Consider the following 27,549-nt stretch of genomic DNA (forward strand, 5'->3'; position numbering starts at 1 on the left):
GACTGAAGAGCAGTCTACTTTGGCCTGCTACTTTTACTGAAATGGAGAAATCGGGAGCTCCAGTTGCAACATTGATGTAGAATGTTGGAGAATTAAAAGATTAACATCAGCCCCATAGCTTTAAAACACAATTTTAGATAGCCTATGCTTTCCTCAATCCATCTTTGATTTTTGGCTCTCTGATAATTTAATACAAATGTCTTTTTAAAAAAGATTGAACATTTGAGATTTTGAATTTAATTTGGGAATAAGTATCTTGGTGGTACTTCTCCCCTACTATTATACTGGAGCAAGCTATACACTCAAGCGCTCCTACTATAGAGCTCAAACATAATACAGCGTTTTTTTATACAGCTGCATGCTCAGTGCTAGTACAGAAAGACATCTATCCTAACTATTACTTCTATTGTTTTCCACTAGGAAGAATAAGCATTGCTTGGCTCCTCAGGATTCACAAGCACTTCCAGAGAGCACAGACACTAGTTATATACTGGTAGCACCTCCAGCAAGAAAGGCTTTGTCAATTTAATCTCACTTTCATTATGGTTTGGGGATGCTGGGTTTGCTTAACGGTAGATGTGTGGGATGGGGGAGATCCTTCAGGCCTCGTTTCAGTCCATCACCTGGAAGGAGTATGCCCTTCCACCCTCCCCCCACCACGTGGCCGGGTGACCCCAAGACGGAGCACTCACCAGAGCACCAGGGGAGAGAGGACGAAAGAGAGAGTTTATTTTGGGAGGGGGCTTTATATAGCCCTTGGGGACCAATCACAGGTGAGAGGTCACAATCAAGGTAAAGGGTTTACAGCCAATAAGGAAGGGGTTAACAAAGGACCAATGGGAACACCTTGGGACATCTTCCCAGGACACTCTGGCCTGAGAGATAAGGGATTTACAGTGGAGGTATAGGGGAAAACGCAGTGGCTCTGTAAAGAGCCCTCTTAACATGAGTTTAAACAACATTAAAAACTTCTGATTTATCAATCCACCTTTGGCAGGACTCTTTCCAAACATCCATTGCCACATTTGCTGACAATTCCCAGTTGAATTCTTTACATCCCTTTTTACCTCTGCCCTAAGCTGCTAAAATGGAGGGATATACTGCCCCCTCTGCTGTCCTACACAATTAACAGAATCCTGTTGATCTCAAATTTAAAAAAAACCCAACAAAATAACACCACTACCACCACATCCTGCAAATAAATTTAGCCACTACTCTTCATCCTCTAAAAAGAACTTAAAAGTTACAGGCTTTGTTGATTCTCCATTTATTTTGAGAAATATAAAATATGAAAACTAGTTTACAGTTCTGGCACAAAAAATGATCACGCAATAAGCACAAAGTTTCTTTTTACAAATAACGCTATATATCTTTACCATTTAAAAGTGCCTAGAGTTTTTCACAGCAAATAAAGTTTATTTACCTATGTCTTTTTTTCTTAGTAAAATATTAAATCTATTTAAATTGCACGTGAACACCTTGTTGAAGTAAACTATAAGTAAAGTTATAATAAATCTGTATGTAAAGCAGACAATCATTAGAAACTACATGGAATGGAAAAGACTATCAAAGCCTAAATCGAATCCTAAAGATTGACCAAGAAAACAAGACAAGACACCGACTGATATGGCACAAGTGATTAAATTACTGACAATTTGACAAAAAGTAATAAAGCCTATTTGAAGATCTTCACAGATTTAATACACTGCTAAAACATTTTAATGCAGAGGTTTTGTAACATTTAAACTGGCAAAATAGTTTTTCAACTGCTAAACATTTTTCCACAAGATTACAAGGCATCTCCTTCACTTTATATTGGACCTTAAAATGAGTACATTGGTAGATAGAGAATGTGTATAAGAAAACAAAATTTACACCAAAGGTTGCTGTAGTTGACAATTTACCTTGTTTTGACAGTAAAACAGTTGAGAAGTTTATCAGTTAAAATTAACATCAGTAACTTGCAACAGCAGAAAATAGAACATTGAAAAAGATTATTATTCTTGATTCAAAAAACTTGCCTTGTTCCAATTTCCACAATTGCTGAGGGGTTCAATTTAAAGTTTCACTGTCAACACAACAACTTACACTATGCAAAATCAGTTGTGAACTGAAGTCTCTGTAGATCAGGGCCATAACTTTCACCCAGTAGTCTTACTTCTCCTTCACAGACACTTGCACTGAATTATATCAGTCATTATTGGGAGGACTCTTCAGTCAAGAAGTAGTGAGTGGTGATCAAAGATGCCCAACCTGATACCTTTAGAGGCCCAGCTGGCATAGTGTCGTGTGTGCTCTGAACTTCTGGATTATGTTTCTTAAATGCAAACCCAGCATTCCAAGCTGATGATCCAAAAATTCAAGTATCCAAAGGCTTACTGGTTTTAAGTCCTGACTTCCAAGCTCGTGCTGATATCAAGTAATTTACAGAAGCATTTTTTTCAAACTAGAGCACAACTGACTCACCCATTTTGGTATTTTTTTGCAGGTGGTCGAAAGAGTATTTGATTTTCATCAAAACAGGAGTTAACATCGATCATAGGGTCTGAATAGCATTATGTTGCTTTAAGAAACACAGCGATGTTGACAATGGATGTATGATAAATGCTCCCTTATGTCATTCACATTAAGCAGCACAGGAAATACATATGCACACTAGATTTCTTTGCACTGAAGCTGAGCTGTTTAAAAATGCAGGAATACACTCTATTCTCAAAATTAGCATTATATTATAGGCATGCACAACTTCATATATCTAAACAAAATCAGGAGGCAGGACCTAAAACATAGGCTTCATGAAGAATTCAATAGTGCCTCAACATTTGCAATCTAATGGAAGTCTAACGACTGAAAATGAGAGTGCCAAGACTCTCTTTGAAAAATATGTTTGTAAACCAGGTATTAAAGCAAGTTTAGCACATGTGAAGAAAATTTAAAAGTGGTCAGCCTGATTCAGAGAGGGAAAATAAATCACCTCAATGAACTACATTCTAGGGTTTTCCAGTTAACCACCTATTATTTTTCATCTCAGTTTAATTGAATACCTCTCTTTAAATAGATATAGAGAATATCTTAACAAAAGCAATCAAACTTTGCTTATTTTGGTTGTTAAATACTACTTTCAAGGAAGTGAAAGTGCCCAGTTTTACACATAATTTTAGATTCAGAGTACTGAATGAAAATGGAATATATGACATTGAAAACACAGCAGTGCTAACAAATACAAAATATGCAGCTTTTGAAAAAAAAGCAGCTCACAAGGCACTTACTATAGTGGTCCATTTAATAAACAGTATATATAGTGCACCCTTAAAACATCATTGCTATGCATCAAGCTTTTCAGTGTTGAATGAGATTTATTAGAAACAACCACTGGGTTCTGTCTATTCTGAAGCAGTTATTGAGCAGCCTTGTTTCATATAATGTAAATGAAACAAATTAGAAGTTGGTCATACAAGGAGAATATTTTAAATAATTTCTCATGTGAAAGCTTTTCCATGTAGTGATAAAATGAAGTGTGGAAGGCCATTCTGACACACACCTCTCCCCTCCCTCCTGACACTTCTGCCCTAAAAAGCTACATCCCTGCTACTGGAAGAGCCTGGCATTTTAATTACAATTGATTCTATCATCAACTATTTGTTTGGCTCATGATTTGCAGCTTTGAAATAATGTGCATTACAGTAGCATTAAGCTACTTTCCTTTCCAGAGCAAAAACTGGCAGATTAAGTATCTGTAAAAATTGTACATTGTTTCAATGGCTTAAAATGCTGAGTCATAATCAGCACATTTGATACTGGTAAGACTTTTTTTTTTGTTCACAACATACTTCAAAGGCCAGAAGAGCTACAGACTTGATCACATCTCCTAGCATTTCTCTGTGGGAATGGGTTCTTCATCTCCCTTTAGAAAGTATGCATATATTAAACCATACTTTTAAATTGCTCCCAGACTGAGAAAGCTTGGATCATACAAATGTATTTGCCATCTCAGGGTTTCCACAGTCACATGTTGGATAGAATAAGGAAAGCTGTCATTGACAGAAGGATCTGTAGATTGGCCAAAGAAAAATCTAACATTCTAAACTAAAAGCAGTCCCAAAACATGATCAAAAGGTATCAACTTGTTCAGGGGACTTCAATCTATTTCAGCCTGGTCTGTAGTGGTACTTATTTTGTCCATAAGCACCAAAGTGAGAAAACTTTAAGTATTTGTCCAGAATTACCGCATATAGTCCATTCTCAAATTCTATTCTGCAGATCACTTACAAGCTCTCCAAATTCTCTCCAACTCAAATCATCAAAAAAAAAAAAAACAAAAAACTATCTAATCCTCATTCACATTTTTGCATAGTTTGGCATTTTCTGGAGTTGTACTTTTGCTTTCTTTCATACTTTTGAGGGGACTCCTCTGTCACACAGGCAAGTACTTCCAGTCTAAAATCCTTCAGGAGCAAAACTGAGTCCCACTTAAGCAGCTAGCTGTCCAGGACTGGTTGACATTCTTCTTTCCACTCAAAATAAAGATTACTCAGTTTTATCTGCACTTTCAGATTTTTCCCTTTGCATCATGCAGCGACGAACTATGCTGTCAAAACTTCCTAGGTAAAATAGGCCAATGATTCGAAAAATGCCCATGCAAACAACCTGGAAACAGAGAGAAACATCCTTCAATTAATTTAGGATCTTGGATTGCAGCATATTATTTAGTCATGAAATGAAAAAAAATAGTTCTAGAAAGGTGTGTTGTATCACCTCCAAAAAACAAACTCATGAAAACCAACTAACTATGTAACAGTTCAGGCCTGAGTAGCAGGGGGTGGTCTTAGCTCACCCACCAACTTCAGTTTGAAAATACTACTGCAGTTTTCAAAACCTGTCAGTATTAACAGCCGATTGATGAAAAAACAATCAATATTTGCATAATGTTCTACATTTCAAAGTATTTTGAATTATTAAAAATTGTGACAACAGGGCCTTCCCAAATCTTACCTGCTGGAGACCTTCAGTAATAGAAGTAACTGGTGACATTCCACTTGTCAATATTGACAGCATGTAACCATCTGATCCAACTGAGCTGTTAAAGTTCCCTTGCTGGATGGAAGGATTAAGAAAACAAAAAGTAATTTACCCAGTTGTGGCAAATCATGATGTGTCTTATTTCAACAGTTACTCCTGATGGACACAGATAACTGATATAACTAACAAGAAATATTTTTATGTAAAAAAAATATTACCTCAATTAAGAATCAAAATATTAAAAAAATATTTTGGGCTATACAGCAACATTCCAAAAAGCATTCACTTAAAAATAGACAAGGAAGCTAACCTGTCTTTAGAGAGAGGTGTGCTAAATTACTGCAGATTTTTACAAGATATAGAGGCTCTAAATTTCTTCTTGAGGCATGCTTAAAACAGATGGTGGATAAAATGCACGATGGTCTTCACTGTAAGCATATTTCAGACACAGAATTACACCCTAACTCTGTCAGGCCACCAATCACTACCCGAATCGTGTAACAAAATACAGCTTGCATTTTGTTAAAATTAGTTTGCTTATCACATGAGATTTGGCAAGGGAGTGTATTTCCGATGTTAGGTAACAGGTCCCTCTTCATCTACATCAAGGATTTTTAACATGCCCTCCTCAAAATTGCGAGACACAGCCTGCTAAGCACTTCAGCTGGCAGAAAAGGGGGGACTGACATGAGGAAAAAGTTGTTTGGTTGTTTGATTTTTGACTACTCATCAGTAAAATTGCAGTTCTATAGCTCTGACTCCCAGGCTTCTCCCATTTGTTTCCATTACACTTTATGCTGGAAAACAGACTGTCTGAAACACTGCCGGACTAGATCTATGGCATGCGGAAGTGAAAGGAAAAGGTGGTGTTCCTGAATCAGGGTAGGGGTGAATCTATGCAAAGCAGTAGAGGTTATTAGATTTGATTATTTCCCAGCACACACCTGAGAGGCCTGCGAGTACACAGATACCCTCTCATTTCTATTTTAGTCTCTCAGCTGATGGCTAGAGTGCATAAAGACCACATCTGAACATGTATATGATACAAAGTGCTGGAAAGTATGGTATAGAAATACCAGATTCTTAAGGTCAGAGAGGAGATTAGTTTTCCTTAAACACCAAAGAAGAATACTGTGTTGAGGGAGTACTTGCTTTTAAAACTCACCACGCCAAAATCAGATATGATTTTGTGTTTATGTGCTGTATTTGTGAAAATACTGTAAAAACTTCAAAACTGAACACCTGCTGTAGATGTAAATCTCATTGAAGGTCAAGAGTATTCGGAACTGCAAAATAATTGCAGATTTTAGGATTCAATCAGTGTGCTTTATGATCATGAAATTTCATGTTTGTTTCTTTTCCGAGATACTCTGTTAGGCATGCAAGCGTTCCCTAGCACAAAACATTGGAAAAAAAAAATCCTCAGAAAAGCAGTACACCTTTAATCACTAGGAACGGCATTTTATGTATTGTAATCACTCATAAATCGCATACTTTAGACACTAAAAGCCAAAAGAGGTCAACTGCCTTCCTTTATGTATAATTATTTTTATATGAACTCATCTTCAAGAAAAATAAGACAGTACAACAAGCTTTTGAGGTTAGACAAATAGTATTTGATACATAAAAAGTCAATAGAGTTTAGTGCTTTCAAGACAGTCATAATCTACCTTTGAGACATTGCATCATACGGATACATCATTTTATTCTTTCTATGTACAACTTCAGATACCTTTTACTTTCAAGAGACTGTATAAAATCATTTTTGGGCACAGTGGCAAAAGAAGAATAAAGCAAATAAATAAATCCTGTTCAAACTAACCAAAGAGTACTGTTTCGTGTAAATTGGTTTTGCATTTAGCTTAGCCATTATCTTATGGTCTTAAGCAAGCATGACGTGATCCTAGTCTCTTCAACACAGGGTATACTTTAGAAACATAATTTACTTACTATGGCATCTTTGACTATAACTCTGGCAACTTGTTCTGCTTGGCAAACAGATGAAGTTTCAGAAATCAGCTTCGTCTCTAAGGGCTTTAGTAAAAAAACACCAATATAAGTTTAGCTAAAAACACCAATATAAGTTTAGCTAAAAACACCAATATAAGTTTAGCTAAAAACACCAATATAAGTTTAGCTAAAAACACCAATATAAGTTTAGCTAACACCACACAGGAGAGAAAAATATGCATGTCAGATTTTAGTTTTGAGTCTTTTTTCATGGATGACATCACTGTTAGCAAGTAGTATCATACTGTCACCTAAAACATCCACTTAAAGATCATAAATAATAGTCTAATTTTACAAAATTTTACAAATTTTTCCTTGAGTAGTATTTTTTTTTGTATATAGTTTATTACTACTATGAAATGGCTTTTTCCTCCCAAGTATTTTATTCTCAGTAGAAGTTACCAAAATGCTTAAACTACTTCTCCTCAACACCTGTATTAGTCCATTTATGTTTTTTTGCCAGAAATGTAAGTAAAAGATAGGCCTTAAATATTTTAAGATCCTACAAATCAGCTTGCCTTTTTTTTTTTTTTTAATTTCTCAATCTCCACACACTGGTATCTACCAAAATCCATCACTGCATTTTATTTCTTTGGGTTGTAGACCATTTATACCACTTTACCTCACTAGAAGAAAGCAATTATGACAGTTATTTTATCAGTCACAATTTTTTTCACCAAAAAAACCCCAAACAAATTTAGTCTGTTACAAAACCAAATGGCAAAAATATGCTTTAAGGTATTTAGAAGCATGTTTGTCATTAATGTCCTTTTAACAAATAAAATTATTATAGAGATAACTGCCCAGGAAATATTTAAATGCTCAGTTATCTTAGAGACAGATGGTTCCACTGATGAAGCAAAAATAATGCTAAATTAGGGAGAAAGGAGTATTGGTTGCAAGTTCACTTGTAATGGGTAATTCAGTTACATTTAATAACAAAATTTAATTGAAGCATTCAAGCCTACTTAAATACTGGGACTAGTTTAATTCTCAGATTAATACTTTAAAAAAGCACTTCCAGGGAAGAGCTAAGCAACGACAGGTTTCTCACTATCAATTTGAAGTACTACAGGCTCACTGAAACTTTTTTTTTTAGTATGTGTATTTTAAGGGGAGTCATCAGTGTCTTAGCCAGCAGAAATCACACACAAACAACTTTTACATGCTTTCATATAGTAATAGGATTTGTGTCATCAGATCTCCATTTCATAGCCCTTTTTTATTTTTAAGCTTATTGGCCAGTATCAAACAGATCTGAAAGAGATAAAGGGATATCAACAGTAACTAAAATACTGCAAGTTTGGGAAAAAAATAGCAGCTGTTCAGAAGCAACAGCTAAACTTAATGACTGTAGAGAATAAGGCAGGCAGAGATCAGCCATTTAATACTTGATCTGGCTAGTCAGCACAGCTGTCATTTGTAAAGCAGTTACCTCGAAACAAAAAAAAGCTAATTGTTAAAACACAGAAAAGCTGTATCCTAGTTCCTGATGTTTTATTTTACCACATTCAATGATTACAGAGAAAAATGGCCCAGTCCTAAGGAAATGCAAACTACAGAGGCAGATGTTCTAAGCTAAGTAGTATTAAATAAATGCCACAATAAACGACTATCTGAAATGTCAGAGTAATGCAATGTTTCAGAGATTTAAGGTACATCATCATATTAGGAGCAAGTCACCCGGAGAGTTCATGCAGGCTAAAACAAAGCATAATTCTCTCCTTAAAAGACAAGACTTTTTTTGACAAACAAGATAAATCTCCCTGAATCTCTTTTAAAGAGAAATCTTAGATGAACAATGCATTCTGCTGGTGACTGTATTTCCCTGAAATAGGCTATTATGAAGAATAAAATCCCAGAGAATATGCAAACTATACAAGTATCTGCAGATGTCTAATTCTGGCACTTTATGCGGATGTGTGGGAGTATACATTTAATACAGAATATCAAGAAATGATGAAGTAAGAATTGTGTTATACAATCCCTACTGATTCCTATTCAAAGAGTGAAAGACAAAATGGAATGCAAACCCAATTTCCAATTATATGTGATGGTGCATGTTGAAAAGATGCTTGAAAAGATTATATCCTTAGATATCAGATTTCTAGTTCACAGTATGCAAACAAAAAATAAGATAGATTTTTCTCTGGTTATCTGATGCTTTGGTCTAAATGGGGCCTAAATGTGTTTTTTGGAATTAATACTTCATATGTATGGATATGGTAGATGACAAGAGGTGACTAGAGGTCAAAACTTTCACTTTTAAGGTAATCCAAATGAAAAAGGCCTACTGCTGACACATCCTTCTGAAAAGTGAGACAGTCATTTCCACTACAAACACAGTGCAGGAGAGTTTCCTTTCTACTTTAATACTAAAGAACAGCCATTATGGAACTGGGTCATTATATACATTCATACAGCATGGTTAGGTTGGCAACTGCACTGAATGAAATGAGGTTTATTTTGATCTGTCACACCTGTCACAACAACTGCATATTATCAAAGATGCAAAAATATGAATATTATATTTGGTTTATTAAGCTTTAATATCAAACCAGTGATTTTACAGTTTATTATTCCACAATAATATTCTGATTGTATGCAGGAAGATTCTGCAGTGCTTCAGATGTTAAAGGCAGGTAGTTCTTCCATTTAAAGCTAGAACAATAAACTACATTAAATTATCTACAAGCTATATAACTCTGAGCAGTTAAAAACTGATAAAACTGAAGTGTTTATAAGTACTTCTTAAAATCCTATTATGCCCTGATTTCAAAAATACTACAGAAATAAATGAAATACAAAATGCATTGCTTATAACAAAATGAAGCTTTAAAAACTTTAGTATTACTGAAGGACAATTTACCTTTGTTTTACTTTCTTCTGCAAATCCAGGTGTATCGGTATCTGGAGGATAGGCCACCGTTACGTAGACATTATAAGGTTTTACCTGTGTTTTACAAAAGCATTAAGTATTATCTTAATACTGACAGCCTTTACATGTCCCTCATGATTTCATTGATTTCTCTTGTACCGATGAAATTCAGGAAGCGTGAATTCAAATTGCTTCTAGTGTTAAGTATTCAGCACTTACAAGACGTGCAGCTTTGTCAAGTGAAAAAACACAACAGCAAAGATTGTGGTGCTTTTTTATAAAAGTCTGTAAAGACTTTGCAAATTATTTGATGAATCTAAGACATTTAGGAGGAATATGAAAGTAGTTTAGGTTTATAATTTTACCAATTTCAGTTTTTAAAAAAAGACTAAACTATTGCCAAACACCAGTACCCAACATTTATAAACACAAGGCCGAAAAGGCTTTCACTGGGGCACATTAACAGGTTTTTCCCTTGTTCTTTACATCAACGTATTTTCATTGCTGGACAAATAAGAGAAAATAAACAACAAAAACGTAAAATTCAAATTTGTTATCTTTAAGAGGGATACTCAAGTCACAAGGCTTTTCAACCCATGGTAAAAACTTGCAAGAGGTCAAAGTCTAAGGAGACAAAAAATAAGTAGAAAATGTGAGGAAAAATGGAAGGTCTTACATCAAGGATTGCATTTAGTTATGTATTTGTATGTAAGTGTCATGGAATTAACATCACAGTGCACTACTATTCTAAAAGTAATACAATGCAAATCTGTACTCCAATACAAATAAAAAAGCTTTTAGTGAAAATATTAGAGAGGGCTATGATAAAGCAAAGTGTCGTAAAATACTAAGCATTTTTATTTATAATGAAATATTCTATATTGAAAACACTGAAATACCACATCACAGGCCCATCAACACCCTATTTTCAGTCTTGAGTAATTCAGTCTTCACAAAAATATCTGTCACCAGCCTGAGGAAAGACCCTGCATTTGCATTGTTCTATTTGGCAGACCAGAAGGGACTAGAGGCAGTTTTACAACACATTCTTATCCTGAATCAAGGCATACAACAGGGACTATGCAAGGGTCTAGAACCAAACACAGGCACTTTTTATATAAAAACTTAGCAACTCAAATATACATTCTTAACAGAAGAATAAGAAAAGTAATTTTCAAATCAGTTTTATCTGTCTTACTACAATGTACTTACCAACCTTGTTCCACTGAATAATGAAAAGGGTGTTTGGTTTTAGTCAGAACTTAAGAATAAGCTTAGATCATTGCAGTATAAAAAGCTCATATGTATCAAAATTTAGAAGGGTGAATCACTGTCAACACAATTTTTTTTTGTGGCCAGTCATCAAATTCTAGCTTGCAAGTATTACTCTTTCATATGGTTCACATACCACTTACCATGGACTGACAAGCAAGGTAAGAATCACTGGCCTCCCCTCATGCATCCATGTGATCTTCAATATCATTCTGCACTTAGGACTTTGAAGACGACTTTTACTCAAGTCTTAAAAATCAAGTCCTTTTAGTTAAAAGATTAAAAAAATGTCTGCACATGTGGGAGTCAGTTCTAGGAACAGATTCAATCTATTCCCTCTAATGCAATTGAAATCATCTTAGTTTCTGCAACCCCAGGCGAAGCAATAGGAATGGCCCCAAAAAAGGGCCAATAGCACATGGATATTAGCACTGTTGCACAATGCAAGAAACAACTATTTAAATGGAAATGTCCTTCGCTGACAGTTTAAAAAAAATGTTTATAATCAAAAATTAATTAAAATTATTGCACACATACCTCCATTTGCAGGGCTTCAGCCAACCCTCGAAGAGCAAATTTTGTTGGAGAATAAGCTGTATAACCAAATAGGCCTAATTGCCCAGCCTGAGATGATACAAATACAATCCTTCCCATTCTTCGTTCCTTCATGGTAGCGATTACTGCTCGACTTGGGTAAACACTACCCAGATAATTGACTGCCATTAATCTCTGTACAAACGATATTAACATGGTATTTGAGCCACAGATCCAGCTGTTTGGTCTTACTTATCAAAATCCCCCTATTTCAGTCTGCTTTAACAATCAAATTCACTAGATCTGTACTTCTATCAGCTGGTAAAAGAAACAACTGGTTTTTATTCTACAGCTTCATAAACTTTTATAGCTAAAAAACTCACTCCAAGCCAAAAGAAATCCTGTCTATCTATAAGTCTTAATAGCATCCAGGATACTGATAATACTGTGAACCATATATCCTTAAAGGAAAAAATGAAGAGTATTTGAGGGAAAAGCTAACCTGAACAATGTCCAGGAAGCAATCCATTTATGCATTATGTATGAAAACATACTGAAAGTTTAAAGAGTCTTCTAAAACAGGAAACAGGAAAAATGCAACGTATTTATGCATTTCAGAGATTTTAATCTTTGCCAGAATAAGGAGAATTTCACTCTCTAGAAGACCTAAAAAACAACTGATAGTCTATACAAGCAATAGAATGGATGATTCGGACTTATTATAAAATTATACCTATTTAATATTTTCAGATTATTCAACATTATCTGTAGATGAATGGAGGTCTGAGGGCTGCGGACATAAAGTAACCAAAATACAGACGGTTTGGGGTTGCTTTTTGTCTTTTCATCAGAGCAGCAGCTTCTCAAGCTGAAACAACTTCTGCACCTCACTACTGAACATTGATAACAGCTGAATTTTTCTTAAACAGATTAGAAATATTTTTAAAAATCTTCACCGGAAAAAAAATTAAACTATGTGAAATTCAGTGCCTTTCACAGTGACTTAACCTACAAAAATAAATGCCAGGCTTTTCTGCCATCTTGAAGACGCTCTGTCCCAGAAGGAGAATTCACTCTTCTGACCCATCAGTGGACTGACAGATAGGTGAGAAATTAGAGGCAACCCTTGCAAATCTAAAGATACTCTGACAGCGAGCACAAATCAAGTGTACTCCTACAAACTCTGCAAAGACTGCAAGGAATGCAATCTAATTGTTAGAATGCTTAAATAAGAAATTATCATATGATGAAATTAACAAAGTATGCTCACTCACTTCAAAAGAATTCACTTCAATATCCTCAAATTTTCCTGTAACTGATGTTCCTGCACAGTTTACAAGCATGTCAACTGGCCCCAGCTTCTCCTGAGCCTGGAAAAGGGGATAGAGGTTAAGACACTCTTTAGCGGGGAAAAAAACCTTCCTATATCACAGTATAAATTATAAGAAACCATTTCCAATAGAAATACCACACATGGATAAGGCTTAAGATATATAGGTGAATCAGTTTTTTCCTCACCTGTTTTAGAACATTCTCCACCTGTTCGTAGTCTTTAGACACATCAACAGAAATACAAAGTACAACCTAGAAAAGGAAAGTGAAAGAACATTGTCACAACACACTTAAGTCCAGTAACTGTTGACTCTCGGCCTTTCAAAATAAAACAAGCCTGATGTTGTATCTTTTCCAGAAAAAAAGTCTTTTTGACAGGACAGTTTGCACCTCTGCCACTGAGAAAGCAATCCTTGCTCCCTCTTAGCTCCTCCCCCTCACACACACATTCTAGTATAATAAAGATTACATTAAGAACAAATAAACACTTCATGATCCTCAAAGCAGCAACTTGTGCAAAACAGCATCTCTAATTTACTGTACTAAGATACACTATTGCCTGAGCTATTTACAAGAAGTTTAGTAAAATCTATTTTAACTAAGACAATCAAAATTCTACAGTGATACATTTAACTTTCATCAATGCTAAACAAGTAAAACCATTTGTGTGGCTTAGGCTCCTCTTTAAGAAAAAAACTATTTTTCCCCCACATCGTAGAAAGGCATGGTTGCAGAGTGTTGCCCTGAAAGTGCAGCACCAGAAGTTCTGTTCCAAAATGCAGAAAGCAAGTGTTAAAAACCTGCTAACTTTAGTACTTGCAATGCACACTATCTCCTTATTTCATAAAATATTTTTTTTAAGAATAGTAGTAAACCTAGTTGCATACTGCTTCATGGGGACATCTCAAGGACGAAACTAAAATAAAAATTCTATGAGAAACTGACTCATTGCACAGAGTTGTAAATATCTAAGAAGTGAAGTTATATTTACTCCTTGTCTGGAAATCAGACATTAAGGGGTTTAATTTGAAAGATACAGAAAAATTAAAATAATCATTGGCTAAGGATGAATTGGGGGGAAGGGGCAGGCAGGACAACAGAAAATAGATGATACTGATATCTAAGTTTTCTTGTCAGTTAAAAGCTGGGCCATTTCCTTGAAAGTTACTGATTGCTTTCAGCAAGATAGTCTCACGATCTATCTTTTGAAGCACCTTTAAATCAATTTCTGGCCAAAGCAAGCACTGCTTCTTTTGGGTTACCACTTACAAACTCTAAGACTGCTGAAAATGCGAGGTATTGACAAATAAGTTACCCTCTCTGCTAAGCCATCAACAGAGCTTCAGGGCAATTCCTCATCTTGAAAAGAAAAGAAATCTTCTATTGCAATAAAAGGGGGGATTCCTGGATTCTTGTTCCAACTTCTATACTTTCTGTTACTTTGGTCAATTATTTAAACTCAGAGGTGAAATAAAATAAAGTCATCAGTAGTTTGTAACACGTATCCTCATGACCACTTGTCATGGAGCAGATGGGCACAACACACACACACACAAAAGCTTACCACAGCGTAACTAACTGCTTTGGCAGCTAGTAATTTGTCAGTCCTGCCCCTGGTCAGACTGCGACACTTCTTGGATGCATAAACAGAATCTGCCTGCCATTCCTGTACAGCAGGTTGGCTATTCCTGCCTCCCAGCATTGTGTGTAGTTGGACATCAGAGTAAACTTGTGGCAGAAGTTATTGGCGGGACTGTATGCATCTCCCCTTAAGGCACGTACTACATTTTGGAAACATTTATCTTTTCCGTATGTTTAAAAACAAAAGAGCAGTTGAATGAAAACAACATCAATTTAATATCTGGATGTCTTTGCAAGATCAGTGAAGAGTTTAAATAAATCCCAGTTCTGAATCAAAACTGGAGCAATTTGTTAATATATGGGATTGCACAGATTATTTATATCATGAACAACACACTCAGGAACTATCGCAACTTTTATTGACTATCACATTATACAATTCACCTCTCTGCTTCTACTATCATACGTACTTTCTGCTACAATATATTAATTACCTTCATTCCAAAGCATAGACTATAGATCCACATCTAGGACACAGAATATGCTACAAGAAGTAGTCTAATATCCCCAGTTCTGTTCCTTACCATTTGTTTTAAATACTGCATGCTGTTGGATAATTAATAAAGCTTTCCCAATAAAGGATCAATTCAAGTCCCAGTGAAATAACTGGGAATATTCTACATTAGAAAAAGGATTTTAAAAATATTGAAAAAAAACTCTAATGGCAAGGATTTTTGTTCCCCTGCACACCTATATCCATAAAAGTCGCACCATCAGCACTCTACATCACATGCAAACACTAAAATGTATGTATATGGCAGACATTGGTTGTCAATGCAACTTGGTTTTATGTATATATCCAAGAGCTGAACAGTGACAGCACATGCCCAAGAAAAATGTAATCTTTGCAGAGGATCTTTACCTCTTAGCTTGATATGGGACCATTTCAAGTCTTCATCAATGACACAGACAAAGGGATCTGCAGCAAGTTTGCAGATGACACCAAGCTGAGTGGAACAACTGACAGACCTGAAAGATGGGATGCCATCCAGAGGGATCTGGACAAGCTCGAAGAGAGGCCCATGGGAATCTCATGCACTTTAACAAGACCAAGTGCAAGGTGCTGCACCTGGGTTGGGGCAACCTTTGTTATCAATACAAGGCTGGGGGATAAACAGATGGAGAGCAGCCTTGCTGAGAAGGACTTGGGTGTGCTGGTGGATGAGAGGCTGGACATGACTCATCAATGTGTGCTTGCAACCCAGAAAGCCAATCCTATCCTGTACTGCATCAAAAGCAGTGTGGCCAGCAGGTCAAGGAAGGTGACTTTGCCCCTCTACTCCGTTCTGATGAGGCCCCACTTGGAGTGCTGCATCCAGCTCTGGGGCCCCCAGCACAGGAAGGACATCACAACCTGTTGGAGTGAGTCCAGAGGAGGAATATCAAGATGACCAGAGGGATGGAGCACCTTTCCTATGGAGACCTCTCCTATGGGAGAGTTGGGGTTGTACAGCATGGAAAAGAGAAGGCTCTAGGCAAACCTTACAGCAGCCTTTCAGTACCTAAAGGGGGCCTACAAGAAACCTGAAGAGGGGCATGTAATAAGACGACAAGGGGGAGTGGCTTTAATGAAAGCAAGTAGATAGCAATAGGAAGAAATTATTTACTGTGAGGCACTGGAACAGGTTGCCAAGAGAAGCTGTGGATGCCCAATGCCTGGAAGTGTTCAAGGCCAGGCAGAGTTCCAGGACGGAACTCTGAGCAACCTAGTCTAGTTGAAGGTGTCCCTGCCTACGGCAGGGGGTTTGGAAGTAGATGATCTTTAAGGTGTCTTCCAACCTAAATCATTCTATGATTTTATGATCAAATGTAACAATCTGTCCATGTTATCCACTACCAGACATCATCCTTCTCTACACTCTTTCAGTAATCCTTTTGTACAGCTTCTCTCAGTTCAGCTACTGTCACTTCCCAGATTTTGATCTGCTGTTTCAGTGCAAGCTCTGCCCCAGACTCCCTGCTTTCTCCTGTTCTGTTCTTTGCATTTAGATCAGGCAGGCTCCCCTGAGACCATGTCAACCACTTAACAATAGCTACAGAAGAGCCGGCCTACCTATCACCTCCACTGCCTACTGCTTAACCTGGTTGCAAGTACGAAGTTGCTTCTGCCAAAGCAGTCCTATTCAGCCCACACTTGCTCAGCCTTGAAGGTACTTTTGGAGATTTTCACTGAAACTCTTATGAACATGCATCGAATAATACTCTTTTTAAAAGTCTGCATCTATCAAGCTTGGACAGATTTTAACAAGAACATCCTGACACAGTGTTTGACAAGGGATTAACTGTAATGCTAAGCTTGGGAAACTGCTAAAGCAGCTAAAAGAAAATGGTTACCAGGACTTTTTTTTTTTAATGGGCAAAATACAGTTTCTCCTCACCTCAAATGGCTTAGATTTTCAAACAAAGTTGATCTGAGTAAGGCAGCATGTACAGGAAAAAAAAAATCATCTTGAGCCATTTGACAAAAATATAAAGAAGTGAAGACAAAATCTTACAAATGGAGGCATTAAGAAAATTCTATATAAACTAGTACTAACATTATTGCCTGCAAATATTCAACTTCTTTAATTGCTTCTTTTCAACAGAATATCTAATTTATTAATTCAAATCCCTTTTCATGGACAAATATATTGCTTCTATTTGTAATCATGAAACTAACTTAGTTACTAAGTGACTTTCATGATCAACAAAGTTCTGGAACACACAAGAGGATCCTCTCCCTTCATTATTAGTACTGAGAAAAAATTGTTTTAGCATTTCGCCTCAAGGTTGCATGTTTTGAACAGAGCAAGCTTACCTATTCTAAGTTAGTACTTCTGCAAAGTCTTAAATCGTTGCCTCTATGCACAAATGCATTATCTATTCAGCAAAGCAGCTTCTGTGTTTATTAAGTCTCAAAACTTCACAAATTTAATTTGTGTATCTGTTACAGTACTTTGCCAGGAAAAGGAACACAAGCATGATGTAGTGAAATAAACCTGGGAACAAATATCTAGACTTCTTTCCCAAAACAAATGCAAAAAGCAAGATATTTGTAGGAAAAAAAATTGGTTCTTCCACTTCATCTTAAAGAATAAAATGCTTATCAAGTGACAGTAAATTGCACTGATCCAAAAAAGCATGCTACACCTACAGCTGAAGAAATCTTTTACTAAGAAAAGCAGCCTAATGCACTAGCTAAGCAACATCAAACATAGCAAGAGCTCAGAACATGTCATGCAAACAGTCTGAATCTTGAATTCAAATACTGAGTCCTCATTTATTTTTGTCAAACAGTTTTGTTTTAAAGACAGGACTACAGAACTATGTTGTAGTGATTATCTTAAACAAAACACACAACAGTCCCTCTTACCAGTGATCTTACCTGCTTGTCATTAACAGAATACTTTTCTATTTCCTTCTTTGTCTGCAACAGCTTGTTCTGAAACAGATAAAAAGACAGCTAAATCATTGTCGTTCTGAGAGCAATTTTAGTCTTCAGTACTTCAATAAGACTTAAAAACATCCCCTAAAACCCAAAGTTACCCTTGACTAGTTAAAGCATTTTAGTGTTGTATTTTAAAGACTTATGGACATATGATCAAAACATGACATTTATCAAGCTATCAGAGCTCACTTATCTGTTTTTCACTTAGTCCTCCAAAGCCAGTAATGACTTCTATAGATTTAATGCTTTTGTTCCATACTACAGAGAGCACCTAATGCTGTAGAAAATAATTTTTCTCCTCTATTTTGGCCCTATTTTATATGTATGTGACATCACATAAACTTTCCTGAAGAACAATCACTGTCACGAAATCACAGTAACAAACCTAAAATCTAAATTCAAATTGTCATAATTCTTTCAAGAAAAATTCTGTTAATTCTGACTACATTCAAGGTTATGCAAAGTAAGTTCTCTAGTTCAAGTAAATTATCAAAGACAGCTGGGACAGAAAGCCAAAAAATAGTTATATGCTTTTATTTCCCAAATAATTGCTTTTTTCTCTACAAGTAAAATAACATCCCATTCCGAAAACAGAGTCATTCCAACTAAATCTGAATACCTCTTAGTTAAAAAGACCCCAAACCAAAAAGAAAAACAAACCCGACAAAGCAATCGTTTTTCTTCCAAATCTTCCAATCCTTTTTCTTGATGAAGAGTTTTTCACTAGTAAAAAATATAATGCTGACTAGACACCAATATATTCTGTGAATTTTAGGAACTGTTTTTAATCCCCCAGTTCTCACTGTAGGGAAATTCTACAGTTTTAAAGAATATGGGGTTTTCCTGCTTTCATCCTCTGGCACAGATCTAAGTGAAATAATGAATGCCATTAACAGAAACAATAGCTCTGGCAAAGTTATAAGGCATGCTAATTACAAATTCCATGTTGGGCTATGCTTCTTAAAAAGGCGGCCACCTCTGCTATTCAAATGCATTAATTTGGAATGCCTAGGGTCCCCTTACCATATACACCAAAGAAGAATGAATAATTATCAATTCCAAAATTATCCCCCACCCATCTTTGTGAACAGAGTTTAGCCAGTAGAAAATACACATACACTTACCTCATCTCTTGCAATCAGTGTTATGAAAGCACCTTGCTTATAACATTCAATAGCAATACATTTTCCAATTCCACTGGAGCCTCCAGTTACCTAAAAGTTATTTGAAAAAGGCAGCATTAGTCCAATATTCTCATTCCTTCTCCCATATGTACAAGTCAAATGAAATGAAACTTCTGAAAACATATTGAGGTTAAAATACTACATGATGAGATACAAATACAGAAGATACTGTTAGCTTACTTATTGAGTATGAATGAAAAATATGATCTGAGTAGACTGATGAATCTTTGTTTCTACCCCAAACCCAGTTTTACCTCAGTGGCAATTTTTGCTCATTTTTTATGTCAGGCACACTTAGACCCACTCCCACGTCAGCGCTCTCACATGCTTTTGACTAAGTCTGTATGCTGTTTCTAAAAGCATGTTGCTAGAAGCTTGAAATCACTATTAATGCCATAATAACACAATTATATACCACCCTTTCATACCTGTCACAACAGAAGTTATTTGTAAAATTGGCAATTGCATAGTGCCTTCTGAAGATATCATCACATAAACATAAACAGAAAATACCTTCTTTCTTATTAAAGAAAAATCCCATTAACTCAACAGTTGTCTCTCTGTGGTATATTTGTCATTCCCCCAGTCTGGACCTTGATCTGCCCCTGTGCCATCCCTCAATTTCAATTTAGTGCCGATTCCAGCACCTAAACTTCTGCAACCTTTTCTTCTTCCTCCAAACTGTAACACTGAAGTAGTCTTATATGTAAACAGGAAGTTAATATTTTGTCTATAGACAAATGCAGGGATGACTACAGTCATCCATCACATGGAGGACACGTGCCAAATTATACCAATATACAGGTTAAGGTCACCTTACCACCTCTCTCGTGAACCTCAATAAACCTACTTATGAACTACATGTGGAACAAGATGCAGATGACAACCCTGCCCTCTCTTTTTGACTAAAATAAAAATGTCTGCCTGACATGCCTTTCGATGACTTGGATCATTCTCAGTTTGCATGTGCCTTTGGTTTTCAAATAGACACTGGTATCTTCCTTATATACCCAATTTATTTGAATTTTTCTTTAACAACATATTAAGAGTCATACTGAGAAAATACTGGAACAAAATACCTAGATGCAGTTATTGTAAAAAAAACCATGTTAATGAAATGAGTTAAGAAATATAAATTCCCTACTAACTGGAAAAAGATAAAATTCAGATTTCTCTGAAAATCATCATCTTTTGCTTTTTATCAAAACCTTGCCAAAGACTCCAGAGAAACACATCACCTCCATTTTAAGAAAACGGAGGCATTGAGCTAATTAGTGTAAGAGCAAAGATCCCAATCTCTAACTACACACCCTATCAAAAGCCTTGTGTCATCTCCTCATTTGCCAGTGCCTCAGTTTTGTATTCAGAGATGCACTATCCACAAAATTCTTTTCACTCCTGGAGGCAGTAATGTCAGAAGAGTCAGAAGTACATTCCCATGAGTCACTAAACTCTTCTTTCATTTGAGTATTTTACCACTTACTTTCAAATACAGCTTAGTGCATATCAAATAATCCCAGCAAAGACTTAAAACACTATCCATGGTTTCTGGTTGGTTCATCTTCAGCCACAAATGGGCCAAGAATGGGTGTAACATCCACAAAGACTAATTTCAGCTCTTTAGGCTTCCTCTGTTATTAGAGAGAACTGCTTCAGATTAACTTCTAACTGACTCTGCAAGATTAGCTTCACACCACACTAACCTCTGAGGATGACTCCAAGATGTGTGTCCTGTTCTAGAAATGTGAAACCTAGTCTGTAGATTATCAACCAAGGATGACTGCTTTCAGAGTAAATGAAGGCCGCAAGAGTTGTGAGTGTTAATTAATGATTTGGGACTTCAGCGGAACCACAGAATTAATTTAATGCTTTATTATGGAAAGAAGTCACAAATACACTAAAGCTTTTAAAATACATTGCAAGATTTCAATATGTATCTGAAAAAATAGTGTGATACATTCGATCAGACCTCAGTTCCACAGCACTTGTGAGATGCTTCTACAGATTTTCAACGCAGCAAGTACACAAGAACATGAACTAATCAAGGTGCATGGAAGATTGCTCCAATTCCAATTTTTGATGTAGCACTGCAAGACAGCTGATTACTACCTGCACAAACTGGTGAGTATCATGAATGGGTCAACTACACCAAGTGCTTGAGGAATTTTCTGCAGGTGAAGGTACTGGCACCAAGCCTCCAGCTTGTCAAATAACGCTAATATTCATTTCAGAAGGACAAGGTCTGAAGCCATGCAAGAAACGGAAAAAGGAAGTTTTTACTTACAGTCATACCAACAACACTGGATAGGGCTCATGTCAGATTGGTCGATGACAAAATGAAATATCAATTAGCTGGGAACTTTAGCATTTAGGTGGGAGGCTGTTACGAGCATGTGGGAGGTTGCTAGTAATATACACATTCTTCAGGAACGTTAACCCTGAATGCTAATGTAAAAAAAAATCCCTAACACTAGTGAAAAAGTGAAGTTGGCCTAAGCACATCTATGAAGTCTGTTAGGTAGCTAAGTTACTAACATAGATGCTCAGAACTAACAGAAGAGCACATATCTACCCCATTAAAGATGACATTATTATGGCAACTTACCATTGTGGCCAATGGTTCTACACTTTATCTCATTTGTATCCAACATTTGAATTGCCACTGATACCATTTTTAAATTTCACTGTAGCCCAGCATCAAAGGAGTTAGCAAAAATAAAAAATCTGGTCACTGCAACTCAAATCACAGACTAAGATGTTCAGAATGCAGCACTACCAGGTCTTGAGCAGTGTTATTGAGCTGTTTCTATGTTTAAGAATACATCAAACTAGCTGTTCATAAAAGCGCCTGGCTCCAACTTCTGAAGCTACAGTTCTTGATAACAGAGTTCAACTTTAGGCTTTATTTCCCCCTTATAAATGGAAATAGAGGGATGAGGTACAGCGAATTGCTCTGAGTTTCAAATTTGAGATATTGGAAATTCACTTCAATTGATGAGACAGTCCAACTCCAAATTAACAGAACTGTCATCAGGAGTGATCAAAATCAAAACCTGGTATGGTATCTCCAACAGAACTTATTAACTTTCACTTAGAACTGGATGCAGGCTGACTTTGTGCTTTCAGACAGTGCTCCAGTAGAAGGTATTTAGTTCTACTGAAACAGAACATCCCTTTAATCTGGCGTAAATGGTTAGGATGCCTGACTAGACTCAAAATGACCTCCTGTCAAGCCACATGGATGTATCCAAACCACAGATCATATCAGCCCCAACACAGGAGCTACAACGTTGAGACACCAAGATTGGCCAGCTTTAAAGTTGGCTGCAGTTATCTATCAAGTCGGGTTCTATGCAGAAGTGGGGAAACTACTTCTGGACTAAAGAAGACCCATCTGCAGGAGGATTTGGCATGACCATCCTGAACTATATTCACATGAAAGGGTTCTTGTCAATCTGCACGGGAGACAGTGCCAAGCAGATAATATCTTTACATTTCCTGCCATTGCTAATCCACAAACTTTGATAAAGTGCATTCATAAGACTGAGATCTCAGCATTTCAGTGTTTTGTGTTGGTTTTTGTTTGTTTGTGTGGTTGGTTGGTTGGTTTTTTGTTGTTTTTTTTTTTGTCACAAATTTCAACTTGGTTTTAGAAAGATTAAGGCTGAAACAAGGGGAGGGGACTACCAATAAAATTTCACCAAAGATAGCTTTCAAATGTTACTCAGGAAATTTACAGAACGCTGCTTTTGCACTAACATCTTAAGTTTTTGTTGCATTCTTTTCCATCAAGCAAAGTACCTCTGTAGAAAAAGGAAAAGAAAAGGCACAAAGAACATGTTTAGAACAGGCATAACATCCCTGACAAAGGGCAGTTAAATGTGATACATGTGAGTACAGTGCACATGAAGCAGTGGTGACTGTCTTATCCTATTTTCATATTCCTATCTACCATTATAACCAGCTACCAAAATAGTTTACTCTTACAGAATCGACGACACATACTAGTATGTAGCCTGAGACCCAAGGAGAGAGTTAAAGCCAATGGCAAAAAAAAAGATGTATAAAACAGTCTTCTGAATTTCAAAGCACAGAGAAGTTCAGCACAAGGAGCAGCAGCTCTACAGCACAAAAGTAACTTTTATATCCTTTATTTGAGAACATTTTCCTAGACATGCTAGAAATAAAAAAAAAGAAAAAAAGTAGCATTAAACATCTAAAAGGCATTTTGTTTAAAATAAGCTAAACCTGATGCCTTAGCCAATTTGAGAGAAGTCCTTTTAATTTAAGGATGCTAAGTGGGGCCACAAAAATACATTACAGATATGGGCAGAGGGGGAACCCACAAGATTAGACGATGAGTAATTCAGAGTTCTGCAGACTCTCACTCTGAATAGCAGTCCTATTCTTTTCTAAGAATAAGAGACTGTTCTAAATTTTTCCAGAAACCATGTCTCGCCTTACACAGAAAGTGTAAGAGTCATGCTTCCATCGTGCAAATGACTCTGGGAGAGGACACAGGGGAAAAACACACAAGTTTTCTGCTTCTAGTTCCTATCCCAAAAGGCAGGCAGAGTCAGTTACTTAGCCATAATTCAAACATCTGTTAACCATAACTGTTAGGAGTGAAGAAAAAATATTTTTTCTGAAGGATTAGAAATGAAAAAAATGCTGACTTCAGTTGAAAATTCTACAATCGGTATGTAACAGCCTCTTAAGTTGCCCAATGACTTTCCTTCAGGAAAGCAATAGATACATTTTCATTATACTTTCAACAGGCTTCCAGAAAGAAGAGTTTGTAGATAAGACTGATTTTTTTCTGCTTCAGAAAAGCAATTTATTGAGGTATATCCTGAAAAATTATATTTACTGTCCAATGGCAATCAGTCTCCCTCTGAAAGGGCTTAACCAGCTAAACATATAATTTGCAGGTCTTTATTCTTTTATTTATTTCAAGACTGGGTTTAACTGAGGCCTGATACTTAAACAGATTTTGCTGGTTTTCTGTGAGAAGACTTCAAAGAAGTCCTCAGATAATGCTATGGTCCTTAAATATTTTTATGAAGCCTCTCAGTCATTTTAGTAGCAGAGAACATTTACTCCCAGCATATGATGAAACAATTAACTTCATACACACAGAGTGGAAAGCCTTCTTGAACAATATTTCTGATTTACATTACCATCATCCAATATTTTTCCTTATGCATGACATTAGAAAATTTGAAATCCAAATGTACAAGTGTCCACCATTATTAACAGCATCTACAAATCTAAGAAGTAGTGAACTCTGGAACAACTGTTCCATATTTCATTAGTTTTCATGAACACTTTAAGAGCATAAATGAAGTCAAAAATCAAACAAGTAATTCTGCAAGTGGTGACACCAATAAAACTATCTGCCCGCAGATTTCTATGTGTGTAATCAAGTTAGATATATCTACAGCCTTTCCCTCCATTAATATATTCTTGTAGTTACTTCTCTAGCTAAACTCCTAATTTTATAAGACTTGCAGGAACACTGTTCTTTAGACTTCCTCTTGTACCAAATTGAACTTAACTGCTAATATAATTAGCAGCAACAGCTACAGGGAGGCTTCTCCAACAAGAACATTCTCATAATTTTCAATGTGAAATTTTTTAAATGAAGCATTCTGATTCTGATTAGAAGAACCAGCAAAATTAACTTTTAAAGTGTTTAATCACTATACAGAATGAACAAAGCTTTGGATAATCACTGTATATATAAATAAAACCAAACAAAAAACCTGAAATAAAATCTATTTAACTTTTTATGTTTGCTATTCTGTTTCTTCATAAAAGTCACAGAAGACCCTTAAGTCTCCTTCACCTTTGCTTTTGCACAGTACTGAAAGGTTCCTCCTTAATAATCATTACTCGTGGGGAAAGAGCCATAACCTGAGAACCTTAATGCAACCTTGAACGCACCTCACACAGAGTATGATGCTGTAAAGCCAGTAACAGCATCCAAGTAACACCTACTGCATAAAGTAACTTGGAAATACTATTGCAACTTGGACAGATCTAAATTACTCTGAGGACAGCTCCATCCTCCAAAGAGGAACTCCAAAAATAATAATAATAATAAAACCCCAAACAACAGGCATCATACAGAGCTCAAGAAAGAACACCAAAAAACCCCAAACCCCCACCAAACAAAAACCCCCAAAACAACCCCCAAAAACAAAAGGTAGCAACCAAAACCTCAGAGTATCTGTAAACTCACACCTAAAAGATCTCACTTCAGGATTATCCTAAGCTCCCACTCTGATAAAAGGCATCTCCAAGCACTACTCACCCTTTAAAGTAAATTTAACCAAACAGTATACTACATTTTCTCTGCACAGAACATACATACCCTGGGGATTTAGAGCTGAGTTTAAAAAGCTGATCCTAGGACTATGAATCTTTGAACTGCTTAACTCATTTGCTCTCATGCGTCCAAATTCATTACTTTGTGACCCATTTGAAAGCTACTGGGTAGTGCTCCCCTTTCCTCCATCCCCCTTCCCCAAGCCACAAACTCACACAACTTCTAGTGCCGTACCACTCACGGACTGTTTTAACAGCACGTTCTTCTGAAGGCTTCTTACTAAAGGCTTACTTTCTACTACCTTGTCAAATTACTGCTCAAAGACATGCATATCTACGTGCTTAAAGATGCCCCAGTGCCATTTGACCACTTCCTTTGTATTAGTTTTTTTCCGTTTCCTCATACCTGGCTTGGTTTCTTAGACCAAGGAAACAACACATTTTTCCTTTTGTTTATGAGCGCATCCACCAACCCTACCCCCCACACTTAAATATCTTGGGAGATGCTAACAGGAAACAAAACTCGAGGTAACCGGTGACTTGGAGAGCGCAAAAGGAATGTCTCAAAAAGCCAGCGCTGAGACTGGAAGATGGTGACTCAGACCATCGCCTTAAGCCAATCGGGACACACAGCGGTTGTCAGAGCCATCGGGACAGGTCATTTCCTTATCACCCGGGACTTGTGGCTCCCGCGTTTTGGTAGCTCGGGGTGTCACCGCCAGCTCGCCAGGATTCCTCGCGATCCCGCGGTCACCCCTGGCGCTGAGGCTCCCCGGCCGCCAGCCCCTCCTCGGGCACGCTGCACCCCCAAACCTTCCTTCCCCGCCGAGATGCTCCCCCCGCTCCTGCAGCGGGATTCCCGCAGCCACTCCTCTGGCTCCTCCCGCAGCCTGCGCCCCCATCTCGGAGGGAGCTGCTTCTCTCCCTCCGCCCGTCCCTTCCCCAGCGGACACCATGGCCGGGGGCGGGTGGTTCGGAAGGCCCCCCGCCTCCCCCAGCGCCGAGGCCTCCCCCAGCGGCCGCCCGCTCCCTTCTCCCCCCGCCCCGTCCCCCTCCCGGGGGGCGCCTCCCTCACCACGACGTGCGCGCCGGGCAGCTTGAGAGACTTGGGGCTGATGAGCGGCGACACCATGTAGAGGAGGAGGACGAAGGCCACGATGAAGGCGGCGGCCAGGAGCAGCATGGCTCGTGCTGCGCCGGCGGAGACGGGGCGGCGGTCCGAGCCCCTGGGGCGGGCGCTGCGGGGCGGGGGTCGCGGGGCCGCCCGTCCGCCTGCCCGAGCCGCGGCGGGAGCCGGCGGGAGCGGGGACGGCGCTGCCGCGGCGGGAGCGAGCGCGGCGGGGGCGGCGGGAGCGGGGAGGAGCGGAGCGCGGCCGCCGCTCCGGCACCTGATTGGCTGCGGGGGCGGGGCGCGGGCCCGCGCGCGCGGATTGGCGGGCGCGGGCGGGGCGGGAGCGCGCGGATTGGCGGAGGGGCAGGGCCGGGCCCGCAGATTGGAGCCCCGGGCTGTTTGCGGGGTCACGGTCGGAGGTAAAGGGCGGCGGGAGCGGGAGCGGCGCCCTTCCCGTGGGAGCGGGCGGGCGCCCCCTGCGGGCGGAGCGGCGGCGCTGCCCAGCCACCCCCCAACCCCTCCCCGCGGGGTCCCTGCCGGAGCGGCACCTCGGGAGGGGTCCGGGGAACAGCCCGGCCTTTGTGGCGGTACCGACGGCTCTTCGCGGCAGGGCTGCTTGAGGGCGGTCCCCTGCCCGTGGGCTCGCCGCTGCCGCCCGCCCAGGGATGGGCGGTGCCCGCCGGCTCGCCGCGGAGGCGTGTGAGCTCGGGGTTAGTCCTGAGCGCCCCGTCCCTGGGGAGGGAACAGCCGGGTTCGGGAGGGGAAGGGGGAAGAGATGGTGATGTTGGTTGATCATTTAGAATGTTTTGGG

General features: G+C 38.3%; 1 protein-coding gene across 1 annotated transcript; it reads right to left on the minus strand.

The window, feature by feature from the left end:
• Positions 1-1,251: 1,251 nt before the first annotated feature.
• On the minus strand, positions 1,252-26,887 carry KDSR (3-ketodihydrosphingosine reductase). Its single transcript, XM_027682450.1, has 10 exons — positions 26,703-26,887; positions 19,238-19,327; positions 18,051-18,107; positions 13,232-13,297; positions 12,988-13,083; positions 11,717-11,908; positions 9,899-9,982; positions 6,970-7,053; positions 4,993-5,094; positions 1,252-4,647 (listed from the first exon to the last, which is right to left on the minus strand). The coding sequence occupies exons 1-10, from the start codon at positions 26,808-26,810 to the stop codon at positions 4,528-4,530; spliced, it is 999 nt and encodes a 332-aa protein (XP_027538251.1). The 5' UTR covers positions 26,811-26,887; the 3' UTR covers positions 1,252-4,527.
• Positions 26,888-27,549: the final 662 nt, after the last annotated feature.

Source organism: Neopelma chrysocephalum, unplaced genomic scaffold, assembly GCF_003984885.1.
Source record: "Neopelma chrysocephalum unplaced genomic scaffold, ASM398488v2 Primary Assembly neopelma1_22b, whole genome shotgun sequence".
NCBI classification, from domain to species: domain Eukaryota; kingdom Metazoa; phylum Chordata; class Aves; order Passeriformes; family Pipridae; genus Neopelma; species Neopelma chrysocephalum.